The sequence below is a fragment of the Onychostoma macrolepis genome, chromosome 18 (assembly GCF_012432095.1).
Source record: "Onychostoma macrolepis isolate SWU-2019 chromosome 18, ASM1243209v1, whole genome shotgun sequence".
NCBI lineage: Eukaryota > Metazoa > Chordata > Actinopteri > Cypriniformes > Cyprinidae > Onychostoma > Onychostoma macrolepis.
Genome location: NC_081172.1, coordinates 4,668,617 through 4,685,983, shown reverse-complemented (window position 1 = coordinate 4,685,983; position 17,367 = coordinate 4,668,617). Strand labels below are relative to the sequence as shown.

At 36.6% G+C, this 17,367-nt stretch overlaps 1 protein-coding gene across 3 annotated transcripts in view; it reads right to left on the bottom strand.

Annotated features, from left to right (window-relative positions):
• ptprq (protein tyrosine phosphatase receptor type Q) overlaps positions 1-17,367 on the bottom strand; it is a 71,489-nt gene that overhangs the window by 27,769 nt on the left and 26,353 nt on the right. For all 3 annotated transcript variants that reach the window (XM_058751842.1, XM_058751843.1, XM_058751845.1), the window contains exons 19-32: positions 15,629-15,743; positions 14,349-14,575; positions 12,030-12,099; positions 9,632-9,831; positions 9,250-9,490; positions 8,314-8,442; positions 7,936-8,082; positions 5,297-5,457; positions 4,762-5,164; positions 4,291-4,452; positions 4,032-4,211; positions 3,097-3,204; positions 2,728-3,009; positions 1,465-1,746 (exon numbers count right to left, since the gene is read on the bottom strand). In XM_058751842.1, the coding sequence (XP_058607825.1) occupies positions 1,465-1,746; positions 2,728-3,009; positions 3,097-3,204; positions 4,032-4,211; positions 4,291-4,452; positions 4,762-5,164; positions 5,297-5,457; positions 7,936-8,082; positions 8,314-8,442; positions 9,250-9,490; positions 9,632-9,831; positions 12,030-12,099; positions 14,349-14,575; positions 15,629-15,743 (2,707 nt within the window). The remainder of the gene's footprint in view (positions 1-1,464; positions 1,747-2,727; positions 3,010-3,096; positions 3,205-4,031; positions 4,212-4,290; positions 4,453-4,761; positions 5,165-5,296; positions 5,458-7,935; positions 8,083-8,313; positions 8,443-9,249; positions 9,491-9,631; positions 9,832-12,029; positions 12,100-14,348; positions 14,576-15,628; positions 15,744-17,367) is intronic.

The window sequence follows — 17,367 nt, the reverse complement described above, 5'->3', positions numbered from 1 at the left end:
GCTGAGACGCACTGTAGTGGTGGTGAGGAGTGTGTATGACACATTCTGTGGAGGGTCAGAGGGGGCTGCAAAACAGAGAAAGCATTTATCTTTATGACTATGAGGGCAATGCTGTTTCATGATATTGTGGTTCTTTTTCAAAACTTAGTGAGCTGCCTCACTCTCTAGGCTAAATGAAACTAAACCTTATAACTGACTGAATTGAAACATCCAGAAAGAAGTTAAATGTTCTGTTATTTTCTATTAATATATTTTTACAACAAAATAAAATATACTCTTTCAGTCTTTCAAAATTTTGGTGTCGGTAAGATTTTGAAAGAAGTCTCTTAAGCTCACCAAAGTTGCATTTATTTGAGCAGTTGATCACAATTTCAGATAACTGGTTTTTATTTGAATATATTTTAAGTAATGTAATGCATTTATTTAAATCTGATATTTCCGTCATCTCCAAATGATTTCACAGTTCATTCTAGGATACTTGTGATGCTGCTATAATTTTTGGCCAAAATGTGGCATATGTGCCTTCACATTAGAGACATGCTTATGATGACAGAATGTGCTTGTGTTCACCTGATTCTATGGTACTGAACGTGATGTAAATCAGCATTCCTCCATCTCCGAGTCGAGTCCAGCTGCTCACGGAGGCATTATATTGACCCAATCCATCCACACTCACCACCACTGATGTTTCCGTCACATTGGCGACAAACTCAGAGCTCAGATTCCTAATACATGCAAACAAATGTTAGTTTCAGTCTTGTACTACAACAGCCAGGCCTTCGGTAAAAACTGATTTTAAATCTTCTTTACTTACCACACTCTCACTATGTAGTATAAAATCTCAGAGTTGGCCTCCTTGGGAGGTTTCCAGGATAACTCTACCTCAGTATCAGACAATTTCCTGGCGATTAGGAATTTTGGAGGGGAACTGGGTACTGTTGTTCAGGAAAAACAGCTATTATAGACCCAAAACTGTGGAAAAGGACTTTACTCTTCGAACACGACAGTGATTTGAGTTAGTAAATGTAAGAGAATGTCTCCCATGCCAGGATCGGCATCCACATTTGTCCATTCTGACAGCTGCTAATGGAAAAACTAGCCAACCAAACACAGAGAAACAAACAAACATTGTCGGTAGGTTCTGTCCCCTGAGGTAGGAATATTAAACTTGGTTTAAAGGCAAAATTTATCCATAACACTGTAAAAAAAAAAAAAAACCCAGATTGCTTTCAGAAATGTCCTGTGGGAGAAATAAAAATAGTTAAAAGTAATAAAACACTCTCATTTCCTGCACGCAGACCTCTGAAAATCTGTAAAAAGAAGAAATGTTTAAGTGTGACCTTAATACTTTCTGCATCTTTAGCCATATCCTGATAAATTCACCATGAAGACTGAACCTTAAAAGTAAAAACAGCTTAATTAAACACCACCACAAGGTCCGTTTGTTAAAACCCGAACACTCACCGTCCTCCAGTGTGGTGATGTTCAGGATCTCACTCGTGTGGTTTCCCAAGCCGACCTGTGTGGCGGCCTGCACGCTGATACGGTAGTGTGCATACTTCCGCAGGTCGGACAGGATGACATAAGGCACGTGCGTGGTTTGGTTCAGACTGTGTGTGGCATTCCAGTATTCTACGTTGTAGAACAAGATGATGCCATTTGCGAGAAGCGGGGGTGACCATGACACATTCACCTCACTGGATCCGATGTTCTCATGGGTCAAATCATAAGGTGGGCTGCCAGGCACTGCAACAAACAATTAAACTGCACATTAGGATGAAGTCGGCGCTTAGTGCAAAAAATATATCACTCAACATGCTGGAGCTCATGCACTAACCATTAGGCCACTCTCCCTTTTTGGCCTGTTCTATGGTGTTTTTGAATTTTCAACATAATGAGCAGTACAAAACGTAAATCACCTGCATAAGCACTATGGCTCAATATGTCAGAGCAGGTGTGCTGGGAAGTGGGCTTTTATGAATGAAGGTGTATTCATACACTAACATTCAGAAGTTTGGGGTCGGTAAAACTTTCGAAATATTATTAAAATTTAAAATAGCTATTTTCTATTGGAATCTATTTTAACATTTAATTTATTTCTGTGATGCAACGCTGAATTTTCATCAGCCATTACTCCAGTCTTCAGAGTCACATGATCCTTCAGAAATCATTCTAATATGCCGATCTGGTGCTCAAGAATATTTCTCATTATTATCAATGTTGCTTAATATTTTTGTGCAAACTGTGATACTTTTTGAGAATTCTTTGATGAAAAGAATGTTCAAAAGAACAGCATTTATTTGAAATAAAAATCTTTTGTAACATTTTAAAAGTCTTTACTGTCACTTTTGATCAATTTAATGTGTTCTTGCTGATTAAAAGTATGTTTGCTGCAACAAAGTGTTCGAAAGTCATTCATCTTTATTAATGAGAGTTGGTGATTTCCATTCCACTTCGTGCAAATTGAAGTAGAGACGCAATGAGCGAATAGCGACTGGGGTAAAGACACTACAGTTCACATGATTTGATGCCTGATAGAGTTGGAGCGGTAACGTCTACTAGAAATCAAACAGCACCAAGACTTTAATCGCTGTATGTGTGAATGTGCCTTAATTGTAGGAACCCTTTGAAAGGGAAAGAGTGTGGGATTTCAGGATGAGACTGGATTAAAGTTTTATGCCTCTTCTAGTTTTTCAATTAAACATGAACACACACACAATGACTCACCATCCTCCCCCGACAGCATCTGTAGAGTATCAGAAATCTGGTTCCCATGTCCGTGTAGCGTAAACGCACGTACAGTCACATTGAAGTGTGTGTATGGCTTCAGGTAGCGCAATGTGGCACTGGGCGATGTGCTGTTGACTGTGTTGCTGTATGTGCCGTTGGTGTAAGAGACTTCATACAGGCGGATGATGCCATTGGGTTTCTCTGGCGGAGACCAGGTGAGAGTAGCGGTGGAGGAGGTGGTTTTCACTACGACCAGATCCCGCGGGGGTGAATCCGGCTCTGAAAGACAGATGGAAGCATGCTAAGAGATTTCAAAAGTGTTTAAGTGTGCTACTGTATGTACATGAAAGATAACTGGCTCAATACCATCCTCTAGTGTCATAATGAAGATGTAGTCTTCGTCGGTCAGTGGACTTTCCCCCACGGCGGTAGAAGCGGCCACACGCACCTTATAACTGCTGTACTTGTCCAGATCTGTGGATATGAGCATATATAGTGTTCTACGGTGGACTCAAAAACTATTTGAACACCTAGGTCACACTTAGAAATTTCTAAACGTCATTGCATTAGATGTAAAATATCCAAGCAGGATGAATCCGCAAACAAATGCAAGGGTGTTTTCTTGGAAATTCATAAAAAAAAATTTATTATAATTTTTGCTCAGTGTCTTTTCATCACCTGGCGTTTTTGGTAATTTTTAGTGGATGTATTAAGTCAGTTCTCCTCACAGTGTCCTATAAAGTGTGGCATAAATGCCCAAATGTACACTAGATGTACATTACTGTTCAAAAGCTTGGGGTCGGAACAATTTTTTTATGTTTCTGAAAGAAGTTTCAAGGGCTGCATTTATTTGATCAAACATACAGTTAAAGCAGTGTCATATTATTACAATTTAAAATAACTCTTTTCTAATGTACTATATTTAAAAATGTATTTTATTCTTGTGATGCAAAGCTGAATTTTCAGAATCATTACTCCAGTCTTATCACATGATCCTTCAGAAATCATTCTAATATGCTGATTTGGTGTTCAGGAAACATTTCTTATTATTATCAATGTTAAAAAAACAGTTGTGCTGCTTAATATTTTTGTGGAAACCTTGATGGACCATTTTTTCAGGATTCATTAATGAATAGAAAGTTCAAAAGAACAACATTTATTTGAAATATAAATCTTTTAGAACATTATAAATGTCTTTACAATCATGTATGATCAGTTTAATGCATCCTTGCTGAACAAAAGTATTAATTTCTTTAAAAAAAAAACACTTTTGAATTGTAGTGTACTTGTTAGTGTGTTACCTGTGAGCACTGCTGTGATGGTGTCTGCCATCTGTCGTAATTGCTGGTTTGTAAGGAGATTTTGTGCATATACAGTGTAGTGAGTTATCTTGCCATTAGGGTTGAGAGGTGGCTCCCAAGTAACACGGATAGAGGTGGAGGTCAGGTTCTGATAGGACACATTCTGAACAGAGCTGGGCACTGTGGGCAAACACTGGCGTTACTTTATTACTTTGTAGTTGTATTTTATAACTACTTTACTTAAACTCAGAAATTTTACCTTGTTCAGTTGTCTTGACTGTAACTTCTGTGGAAGGTCCTTCTCCAATGATGTTTTTTGCCGTCACGCTAAATTTGTACTCGGTGAAAGGACTCAGTCTTCTAACCACATACATGATGTGATCAGACGACAGGTCTACGGTCTCCTCAGTGGCAGGTAGGACTGTTAATCAAAAAGCACAACCAATCAGAAAACAGAAAGCAAAAGCAATGGAGAGGAACAATGACTGCCCCCCTTTTTAGCGTCCAAGATAAAGTAATTTTCCCAATAATTTTCTTCATTGGGATTTAAAAAAATTCTTCGACAAATCATTTTTGGAAGCACATGAACTAGAACAACATTACAAACTTTGCAAAAATATATTTTTTAATTACAAAATTCTTTGAGAAAATTCTTCCCATGAAGCACTATGAATTAAGTTGTGTTTTTAACAGTAATATTAGTATCAAAGTCACCACAACAGTTATTTACCCTCTATTCCAATAGTGGTGGCAGCTCTTGTTGAGGGGTTCGTCTGCTTCTGGGTGGAGTCTGTGGCCACCGCCCTAGTGGAGCGACGGGGCTGGGAGGGGCTTAAGTTAACCAATGGTGGTTGGTCAGTTCCTCGAGTGACAGCTGAAAGTTCAGTCAAAGGTTCCTCAGTCACAGTCTCAGTCTCAGCTTCAACAGATACGTCAGTTCTGTCGTGGGTCACTGTGAGCCAAGGTGGAGGGGTGTGGGGGGTGCTCGGGGTCAGAGGAAGGTCAGAGGTCAGTTCTGTATCAGTGTTAGTAAAATCACGACCCAAAGCGGGAAACGTTCTGTGTGAGGTGAGAAGGAACGCAGATGACGTGGTGATGTCAAGTGACCTCGCATTACGACGAAGTGGAGCATTCTGTAACACAACGACATATTATCAGCAAAGCTAAACTAAACACAATACAGTAATAGTGTGTGTGTGTGTGTGTGTGAGTGTGAGTGTGTGTGTGTGTGTGCGTGTGTGTTTGTGGAGTTTAGTGTGTTTCACCTGTCCTCGCAGGGTGATGTCCTGTACAAGAGTACTGCGGTATAACACTAGTATCCGATAGTGTGTGATTAGTCCGTTTGGTTGGCTTGGGGGTCTCCAGGACAGACGGACTGATGTGGAGTCCACAGCCTCTGCTGTCAGATGAGACACAGCATTCGGGGCTAACAGGGAAATAAATGCACACACACATACAGTTAACAATAAACTTAACCAGGGGCCTTAGCACTGTTCCAAGAGGCCCGCAAGATGCCTTTAAATTACTTAAAAAAAGACAAAGCATGCTTTAAAATAAAATTAAGCGCAAAAAATTATTAAAGAGTGCTTTAAATCAAAACGACTAGAAAAGTCATGCAAATTTATTCATAATGAAAAATGTAAATATGAATGTCTTTACTGTCACTTTTGATGACTTTAGTGCATCCTAGCTAAATCAAAGTATTCATTTCTTTAAAAAAATATTTTGAATGGTAGTGTATATCCATGTAAAGTCAGGGTTGGATTATTAATGTCCATTACTGGGAACAGCTGATATATTTTCCCATTTCTACAATCCAATGCTGAGAAAAATGCAGCCCTTTATTTATCATAGCATTGGATGCTTTGAGGCCTTGAACCAAAATGAAATTTTAGATAAAAGCAACCCTAAGTGAACAAATAACCTTTCTTGTTTTTCCACGTATTTAATAAGCATTTTCTTATTCAGCACCAACTGGCTGTGTATGAAAAAGTCATTTCCTCCAGCTAAATTAACCCAATTAAAGGTATAATTAGAGATAGCTGATTTCGCAGACAGACTTAATTACACCCAGACCAGCTAAATATAAACCTCATTTATAACTCTCCCTTATTTTGACCCCTGGTTCTGAGCACTTACAGAAGTCGCAAACACTTACACATTCCCTGAGCCGTCTGTTCTCCAAACAGATGAATCAAAAATTGAGTTGTTTTGTATGACGTGGCTCCCAATATGATTAAGAGACACAGTTTATGAAAACACATGACACAAACGATCAATCATGGTGGAGGTCAAGTGATGTCTGAAGGAACAATTAATTCTCCACTGTAGCGGAAAATACATAAGACGAATTTGTGGCAATTCATCCATGAACCACAACTAAAGTGTAGCTGGGTCATGCAGAAAGAAAAAGAAAAAAAAGCAATTGCACATCAGCAGTATCTAAAGTGATTCGATGCTTCTTTATGTTCCAGTCAGCACAGCTAAATGTGGTTCAGCTGGTTATTGTGTATGAGGCAATAATATTTTCATACAGGGAATGTGGGTTTTGTTTAACTTTATTATTTTTTGACAGCTGAAATATATGCTATACTGACTCAGGTTCACTTTATCTAACATTATGTCATGTCTGAAGGTTTGAAATATCAACTGAAATATTAAAATCAATGAAAGACAAAATCAGGATGCAAATAACATTTCACAGGTTGTTTCTTTACTATCTATAGTAAAGAAACACATTTTGTCCTCAGAAGTTGGCTAAATCTGATAAAAATGGGGACATTCTCAGTAAAATAAATAAAAAAAATATTTTTTTTACTTAGAAATGCAAAATGCTCTCTTTTGAAGGTTAAGATAAAAATGGGGACATTCTCAGCTAAAATAAAATAATATAAAAAAATCTAAAAATTAAAAAAAAAAATTTTTTAAATGCAAAAATGTTCTCTTTTATGAGGTTAAGATTTGGGTAGGGGTAAGAAAGACGTCACGGTAAGCCTTCATTAGCTAGTAAATTTGTGTGTGTCAGGGTTCCCACACCTTGGTTAACTTCAAATTCAAGGACCTTTCAAGGACTTTCCAGGTCCAATACCCTCAATTTCAAGGACTTAATGTGGGGACACATTTCAAGTGAGAGCAAAGGTTACATCGCGTCACCTTGTAAGATACATTGTTACAGTTTTCATGTGTCAAACAACTATGCAAAAAAGCAATTTTTTTTTTTTTTTGCATTTATTTTTGGCCATATGACAGAAATCTGATATTTGTTGTATTTCTGTTTTGCATAAAATTGAATAATATTTGGTACATACTATACTGTATTCTAAAATGATCTGATATTAACTTTTGCATGGATTTTATTGAAAAGAGCTTAGGCTCATGTAACCAGAAGTTTTAAGATATATGAATATGCTTTTAAGTTTTTCTTGCCTCATGGCTTTACATTATCTTAACAAGCAAAGCAATTCAACATTACATCCTTTAGATCTCTGGCAAGCCATTCTTTGTAATCTTCTTTGGTGAGCCAAATATCTTGAAATTTGCATTTTCCAGTCATCACGTTTCAGCGGTTTCAGCCTATTTTTGCAATGTTTCACGGTGTGTCTGTGAAACGTTGAGGTACCTTCTTAGTAGTTTCGTGTGCGTGTGAACATCATGGCAACGAACAACACAAAGTACCTCACACATAAATGTGCGCAACGTAAATCAAGCAAGCTAGTATGCACAAAGTGTTGGCGAAATAACACATTAGTGGACGGGAGGGAATAATATGGAATTTTCAAGGACCTGTATCTATGTTTGTTTATTTTCAAAAACTTTCCAGGGCCTTGAAAATTTTTAATCAGATTCACAAACTTTCAAAGATTTCAAGGACCCGTGGGAACCCTGGTGTGTATATGTATTTTACCTTCTGCTAGTGTTGTAATGTTGATCACTGCTGCCGGTCCTGTGGCCCCTGATGATTTGGCCATCACATGGACATAGTATCGTGTGTATGGAGTCAGTCCAGTGTACATAAACGCCTGTTCGATTGTGCTGTTCTCACTAATAACCCCTGAAATACACACATACATGTACCGCATTAGTAAACAAATATTAGAGGATGTGCTTTGCATTAAGTAGTCTAGAGCATGTCGGGAGCATGTGTGCCAAACGCAAGGCCACACAGCTTCATATACTAACTGGTTGGTGTCATGTAAAGCTCCTGTCAAAGTGTGGTGTCTGTCGGATAATATGAATCGTAAAGGTATTGGTTTGATGGCCAAGGGGTGGTAGCAAGTGTTACCTTCAGAGCTGTGGAGCTGGATGACGTAACTGAACCGTCCTGTGGTGATCTTTGGAGGGTCCCAAGTTAGAGACAGAGATTTAGAAGTGATGTTTCTGAAAACTACGTTTTGTGGTGGGTCTTCAGGGGCTGCAACACAAATTATTTATTTATCTTTTTTACATTTTTGAAAACTTGAGATTATGTATTACAGTGAAAAATGTGATTATATAGATAAGATATGTGTCCAGATGTTATTATAAAACACACATTTACAACATGTATTAAAGAATCATGTCACATCACAGAACACATCAGACACATGTATTTAAGTAAAATAGTCTTTTGAATACAATTAGAATTTTTTACATTGTTTTTGTACAATTTAAAATAACTGCTTTGTTTTTTATTCATTTTAAAATGTAATTTATTCCTGTGATGCAAAGCTGAATTTTCAGCAGCCATTAGTCCAATCTTCAGAGTCACATGATCCTTTAGAAATCTTTCTAATATGCTAATTCTAATATATTTTTATAGAACTTCTGATCCATTTAATAAAAGCATACATTTCTTTCCAAAAAATAAAAAAATAAATCCGTAAAAATCACTTTACTAGAAGCCTTTAAACATAATACATCATAAAAGTTCACAGTAGTATATAATACATTAATTATGCCTTAATGCACCTTATAATGCATTGTATGATCTCATAAATAATTGTAACCACAGTTATAATACTTATATATATCTTTAGAAAGTATAATGGATTAAAACACATCACAAAAAAACAATTTCAGATGTAACAAAGAATCTGAAAATATTATAATGCATTTTAACTTACAATTATTTATGAACCTTTATAATGCATTATACATAAAATCTTACTGATAAGCTAGTGAACAGTAGTGTAGATATAGAGTATTTGAGAATTAAGAGTGTGAATGTGTGATAGCATACCAGCCTCTGGCATGCGGACCATAGTGCTGGCGATCTGTCCCTCCCCATCACTGGTGAAGGCGGAGACTTCAAACACGTAGGGAGTGTAGGGGCGGAGCTCATCAATCTTCACACTGATTGGAACACTCCAGATGGAGGCGGGAGGTACGGCTGAGAGCGTAACAGTGGGCAACACAGCAGAGGTCAACTGGGAAGACTCAGATGGGCTTGGAGTTCCACGAGATAAGATGTCTGCTGCATCCTAGAAGACACATACATGCACATAAACACTCTGAAACTAGTTGTACAGATTGGTAGATCAATGCATATACCACTGCGGTTTGAATATGGCTCAGCTGTCCTGTATCACTTCAAATATTCATTAATACAAGTACAAACTTACATTGCAGTGAGGCAGGGCTCCGTTCATGATGTCCTCTGCGTTGAGCTCCAGCGTACGGATGATCTGGCTTGTTCGAGCATGTTTGACTTTCACTGCAAACTTAGTGATGAGACCATTAATGCGTACGGGGAGAAACCATGTCACTAATACTGACGTGTGATCCTCAGCAAACGCTGTGAGGTTTGACACCAGACCAGGGGCTGTGAGATTGAACATAAACACATGGATCAGAACACATACAGGTGCATCTCAATAAATTAGGATGTCGTGGAAAAGTTCATTTATTTCAGTAATTCAACTCAAATTGTGAAACTCGTGTATTAAATAAATTCAGTGCACACAGACTGAAGTAGTTTAAGTCTTTGGTTATTTTAATTGTGATGATTTTGGCTCACATTTAACAAAAACCCACCAATTCACTATCTCAACAAATTAGAATATGGTGACATGCCAATCAGCTAATCAACTCAAAACACCTGCAAAGGTTTCCTGAGCCTTCAAAACGGTCTCTCAGTTTGGTTCACTAGGCTACACAATCATGGGGAAGACTGCTGATCTGACAGTTGTCCAGAAGACAATCATTGACAAGGAGGGTAAGCCACAAACATTTATTGCCAAAGAAGCTGGCTGTTCACAGAGTGCTGTATCCAAGCATGTTAACAGAAAGTTGAGTGGAAGGAAAAAGTGTGGAAGAAAAAGATGACGATTGTCAAGCAAAATCGATTCAAGAATTTGTGTGAACTTCACAAGGAATGGACTGAGGCTGGGGTCAAGGCATCAAGAGCCACCACACACAGACGTGTCAAGGAATTTGGCTACAGTTGTCGTATTCCTCTTGTTAAGCCACTCCTGAACCACAGACAACGTCAGAGGCGTCTTACCTGGGCTAAGGAGAAGAAAAACTGGACTGTTGCCCTGTGGTCCAAAGTCCTCTTTTCAGATGAGAGCAAGTTTTGTAACTCATTTGGAAACTGAAGTCTGGAGGAAGGGTGGAGAAGCTCATAGCCCAAGTTGCTTGAAGTCCAGTGTTAAGTTTCCACAGTCTGTGATGATTTGGGGTGCAATGTCATCTGCTGGTGTTGGTCCATTGTGTTTTTTGAAAACCAAAGTCACTGCACCCGTTTACCAAGAAATTTTGGAGCACTTCATGCTTCCTTCTGCTGACCAGCTTTTTAAAGATGCTGATTTCATTTTCCAGCAGGATTTGGCACCTGCCCACACTGCCAAAAGCACCAAAAGTTGGTTAAATGACCATGGTGTTGGTGTGCTTGACTGGCCAGCAAACTCACCAGACCTGAACCCCATAGAGAATCTATGGAGTATTGTCAAGAGGAAAATGAGAAACAAGAGACCAAAAATGCAGATGAGCTGAAGGCCACTGTCAAAGAAACCTGGCCAAACATTCACTAAAAATGTTTTTTTTATTGGTCTTATGAAGTATTCTAATTTGTTGAGATAGTGAATTGGTGGGTTTTTGTTAAATGTGAGCCAAAATCATCACAATTAAAAGAGCCAAAGACTTAAACTACTTCAGTCTGTGTGCATTGAATTTATTCAATACACAAGTTTCACAATTTGAGTTGAATTACTGAAATAAATGAACTTTTCCACGACATTCTAATTTATTGAGATGCACCTGTACACACACTAAGCATATTGTATGAAAATACATATATCCCCACTTACAGTAGGATAAATTTTAGGCATCATAAGCATACAATTTTTGCTAGCACATACACTAACATTCAGAAATTTGGGGTCGGTAAGATTTTTTAATGTTTTTGAATGTCTCTAATGCTCACCAAGGCTGCATTTATTTAATCAGAAATACAATATTGTAATATTGTGAAATGTTATTACAGTTTAAAACAACTGTTTTCTATTTTAATATATTTTTAAATGTAATTTACTCATGTGATCAAAGTTGAATTTTCAGCATCATTACTCCAGTTTTCAGTGTCACACGATCCTTCAGAAATTCGAATACGATGATTTGCTGCTCAATGAACATTTCTTATTATTACTGTTGAAAATAGTTGCTTAATATTTCTGTGACAAATATTACAATTCATTGTGATGAGTTCATGAGATTTCTTTAAAAGAGGATTACAACAAAATTGAGGGAAATGTCAATTATAAATATATTTTATTTTTTACTAAAAATGTTCCATTTAATTAAAATGTACAATTTCACCCAATACTGGTGAGTTTTGTGCACTTCTGTGCTTATTAGAGTATCAAAATGAGCTTCCCAGGAGTGACCATTAACAAAGTTGCTGTCTATGAAGACCATTTTGAGTTACAGTTTCAGTTACTCAAAATGCTGCCTTTGAAGACAGCAAAGTGGCTCACTAGGACTTAGCTAAAAGCTTATATAAAATATATAGCTGTTGCTTACGGGCCTCTGCTGTTTTGTAGTACAGAGACTGGCTAAAAGGTCCAATTCCTGCTTTGTTTACTGCTGCAACCTGTAGAGAAAAGACAGAAGAAAAGCTTTTAAAAAGCAATCTACTGTAGCCAAACGCACACAGCATAAGAACGTCTGCTTGATTTATCACCATGACTTAGCAAAGGTGCTTATATAAACACTGTGAATGAAGATTCCAATGCAAGGTGATCTACTCCAGACAACAGATCCATCAAATACTGTCACACGTACAAACACATGCTCGCACAAAAGCTCAGAGAGTCAATTCAGAGTTCACGGTGTACCCGGCCAATGAATTCACGAGACAAATGAGGGAAAACAGAGATCCCTCGTGGATCCAGAGTTCTCTGTAGGAGATGAATAATTCACGGCTGATAAATTATTGAGTGGGATCAATGGAATAGAGGCCACTGGCAACTTTCCCATGGACAGTTAATCCAGTAGTGTCTGCTGAACGCTGGACCTTCCCTACGGAGTTAAACAGCATGTTCAGAAAAGCTAATACTGGCTGCTATTTCATTAGAAGTGACAACAATACACCACAATGACCACCGCAAAACACTTAAAAGGGAAATAAAGGAAGATCTAACATCTCATATACACATGGGCTGGATATAATATCAGTAACATCTATAAATGCAATAATTTCCATGCACTTAAGGAGCAGGTCATGCTTTTGCCTTTAGAAGAGCTTTGGTTTTTTGGGGAATAATGTAGTTCAGCTCTTGAACTGTTTTGCACTATTCCTCAGTAAGAGGCCTGAAGTTCTTTAGAGTTGGAAAGAAATCTGAAAAATCTCTAGAACTGGGAATCTTTAAGAAGCGCATTTCTCATGACATCATATCTGAATTTGTTAGTAGTGTGTACTAGGACACTCTGCCCTAACAAATGAGCATATTATGAGAAAACACATGTTCACTCAGTCTGGGTTTTTTGCTCCTCATACCAGGTTACGAGTATTCAATGTGGCAGACCTGTCTTGATTAAAAGTAGTTTTTGAGGATGCTTTTTTGTGGCATTTATAAACTATCCACTGAAGTATCTTGTCACTTCAAGTGCTTCAACCTCAAGTGTTTCCTAAAATTATCCTTATTACAACCATGCTCACCGACATTGTTATTTTATTACGTTATAGCTTTTGTTATCAATGCATTTGTAGTACTGTTGTTTTACCATTCAAAAACTCGGGGGTCAGTTAATTAATTAAAAAATGTTTTTTTGTTTTTTGCAAGAAATATATACTTTTATTCAGCAAGGATGAATTATATTGATCAGAAGTGACAGTAAAAACCTTTGTAATTTTACAAAGGATTTATATTACAAAAATGCTGTTCTTTTGAACTTCCTATTCATCAAAGAATCCTGAAAAAAATTACAGTTTCCACAAAAATATTAGGCCACAGCTGTTTTTAACATTGATAATAATAAGAAATGTTTCTTGAGCAGCAAATCAGCATATTAGAATGATTTCTGAAAGGTCATGCGACACTGAAGACTGAAAATTCAGCTTTGCATCACAAGAATACATGACATATTAAAATATATTCAATTCTTTGAAATTGTGATCGTATTTCACAATATTACTGTTTTTACTGTACTTTTGATCAAATAAATTGAGTCTTGCTGAGCATAAGAGATTTCTTTCAAAAACATTACAAAAATCTTAATTCCAATTTTTTAAATGGTAGTTCATAATATTCCTATGTAATATGATGTAGCTTCGCAAAAGTTAGGTAACACTTTACAATAAGGTTCATTAGTTAACAACATTAGTAAACATAAGAATGAACAATACTTCAACAGCATTTATTAATCATAGTTAATGTTAATTTCAGCATTTACTAATGCATTATTAAAATCACAAGTTGTGTTTGTTAACATTAGTTAATCTGTGAACTAACATGAACAATGAACAACTGTATTTTCATTAACTAACATTAACAAAGATTAATAAATAGTATAATAAATTCATTGTTCATTGTTTGTTCATGTTAGTTAATACATTAACTAATGTTAACAAATGACACCTTTTTGTAAAGTGTTACCAAAGGTTCTTATACTTTAGTTCCTTTTCACAGTTTCCTAAAAAAACATTTCCATAAAAACATATTGTAGTCAAATGTGTTATGCACACACTCTAGGAAGTTTGATATTCTGTTCCAATAATATTTGAAAATCTATGCTGTGGGCAAAGATTTGTGTGCATAAAACATTGCGTATTTTTTGTGCTTTTCTCTCTTTTTTGCTATCAAATAAACAATGGAAATGTGTGAAGCCTCAAGCGTGCACCTTGATGTTGTATGTAGCTCCAGGGGTGAGTGTGTTCAGCAGGGTTTCTGGGATATCCAGGCTTTTGGTGACCTCAGTGAAGGTAGGGTCGGGATATGGACACATTTCCTTGTATCTGATGACAAATGAGTGAATGGAGGGGTCGAGAGGCATTGGCATCCGCCAGGACAACAGGATCCCAGTGGAACCGACCCGCTCACCTTCTGGCTTAGAGGGGGCCGCAGGTACTGGATACACACAGATAAAACACAAATAATGAATTCATTTAAGCATTTTATAATGCATTATTCTACTTTATGTCAACTTTACTGAATACTTGAATCTAATTGGTTAATTACAGCGATTATTTTATGTAGTTTTTACACACAATTAATTTTAATTCATTGTCACTTCTTGCATTTATGATGCTGCCATTATATCCTCCTCTTCTGCAATGGAGCAGGACGGATATTGTTGCTCTGACCTAGATTTAGTATCATCCAGGCCATTATCAAATTTAGAGGTCTTTCAGAAGGCGTTTGGCTCGCTAACAGCTATCTGTTGTGTTGGAGGTGTTAGCAATTTAGGAGAATAACAATATAAAGCCAGCAGAAAGCGTGACCCGACCATGCCATTCTCAGAGGGACGAGCAAACAGCACCCTGGGAATCTGATACCGCCCTATCAAAGCCTGCTAACTGGAATCAGCATCAATTATGCAAACATAAATACACACACACGTATTTCAAATGGAACGAAATGCATATGGATTCATGTACAATATCTCAAAGGGTGTCACCTTTCTATTTTCGTCACTGGTTCTACGCTTACAAAACAAAACAGTAGTATAGAGATGGTATCAGTTGGTGCTTTTATGTATAACAGTACTTCATGATTGGTGTATTCATGTGCCATGGTACTTAATGGTACTGCAAAGAATACATTTATAGCATAATTTTCTAGAACTCTTAATATCCGTGGAATCTTTCTATTGTTCTTTATAGTGGAAAAACATTCTTTAGATTATTGAAATGTTCTTCACTCTAAGACAAAAATGGTTCTTTTAAGAACTGCTCACTGACAGTTGCTTTGGGGAACCCATAATCCTTCTTTTCTATGGCAACACTGTGAAACCCCCCTTTTGGAGCCTTTATTTTAAAGAGTGTTGTATGTCCATGAAAATAATTTAATCCTTTTTCCTTGACAAGCAAAAACAGGTAAAAATCTCAGGAGGAATTCTAAAAGAATATATATATATTATATATGAGAATAGTGGTTTAAGAATGGAACACACAGACTTACAGGATTCAATAGTGGTGACGAGTATTCGGCTGACAGGTGAGCTGAACCCTGACGAGGCCACCGCATTAACCGTCACAGTGTATGATGTTCCAGGGGTTACACTGGACACTTGAGCCTAAAACACAGAATAAACACAATGCATATACAAGTTACACATCTACAACCAACATAATATGGTGACAGATACGTCCTTTGTTGTCATGAAAAATTTTAAATGGCATAATTCCATAAATTTTCTGTAACAACTTTATATATTAGATCATATGAAATGGGACTGTATTGGTTTGCACTTTATTTTTTATTTTTGGTTAAATATTTAGATCTGTCACATTTTGAGGTGATAATGACAATATCTTAGAAGATTCATTGGTGTTATTGCTTCATTTGTGAAAAAAATATAAAGTTGGGGAAAAAAGACAAGTCTGATTAGCAATAATGTGCAAATGTTAATAAATATTTACAATAACCTTTTATGATATAGGATATATTAAATATATAAAAAAATTAATAGGTGGCATCTCAAATATTGATTACAATATTCCATTTTAATTCTAAAAGTAATTCTAAATGGCACACAACTCTGCTAATCTTAAGTATTTAATTTGGTATTTGATTAGTATTTATATGCATGTCATGTAACAAAACCCATGCCAAACAAATATGCAATTGACCAGTGCAATGATAAAATCTTGTGTTTTGTTGTTATGTGTTTTGTTGAAGGTGTTGTTTTGCACCTTAAGGTTCAGGGTTTAAAAAAAAAAAGAAAAAAAAAGTTGTTTTCAATAAATAATTGAAAAAGCTTATTTTGATTTAGTTATTGCATCTTTTATTATTGAATGAAGTAGAATTTTTTCGAATATAGTAAAGGCTCATTTTCAGTGCATGACAAAGTTTGCTGAGTCATGTCTCTTCTGAGAAGACTGAAGCATAATACTATACAATAAACCTCAGGTAAAACCAAAATGTCAGCACAAGATAATCAACAAACCACAATTTGAATGTGATCGGATATATGAATGTGATTCTAATAGCACTGGCTATGCCTGACTGAAGACAATGACTCACATTAATCAAACACGTCGCAACATTCCCTCAAAATACCATAATGCATCAAACCGCCTTCAAAAACATCTAGATACCATTAATAATACATGCACCTCAGACACTCCCACAAACACACACACATGCACACTTTTTGCAAACAAATCTTCTGGAGTTAGCATGCACTTCCAATGATATAGATTATTGGCAATATAGTTTCACCAGAAGCCATTTATTCATAAATATCATATAACAAAAGCATCTCTTGTCATTTTCTGTCACATGTTCACAAACACAAGGTTTGTTGAGTAATGCAACAGCGGCAGGCTACATTACCGTACGTGATGTCACAGTCACACCACTTGCTCCAGAAAGACAATAGTCTTATCAGATCCGAGGATATAATAGCCTGACAACACCAGTAAAACAAGATAAGACTGCAAAACCTAATTCATGCTTTCATGCATTACATAACCGGTATATATGCATAAGCCACAATTCTATGAATTTTACTGCAAAATATCAACCATATAAACCAAGTTTATATACCGAGACAAGTACCAAGAGCTTCTCAGAACTAATTTCACTCTTCTGAGCCATTTTTCAATTTAACTAGCTGGTCCCAAGATCTCAAAGAAAGTTACTTTCAAGTTCACACAGGTGTACCGTAAATGGAAAATAATGCCGAAAATTAGCAG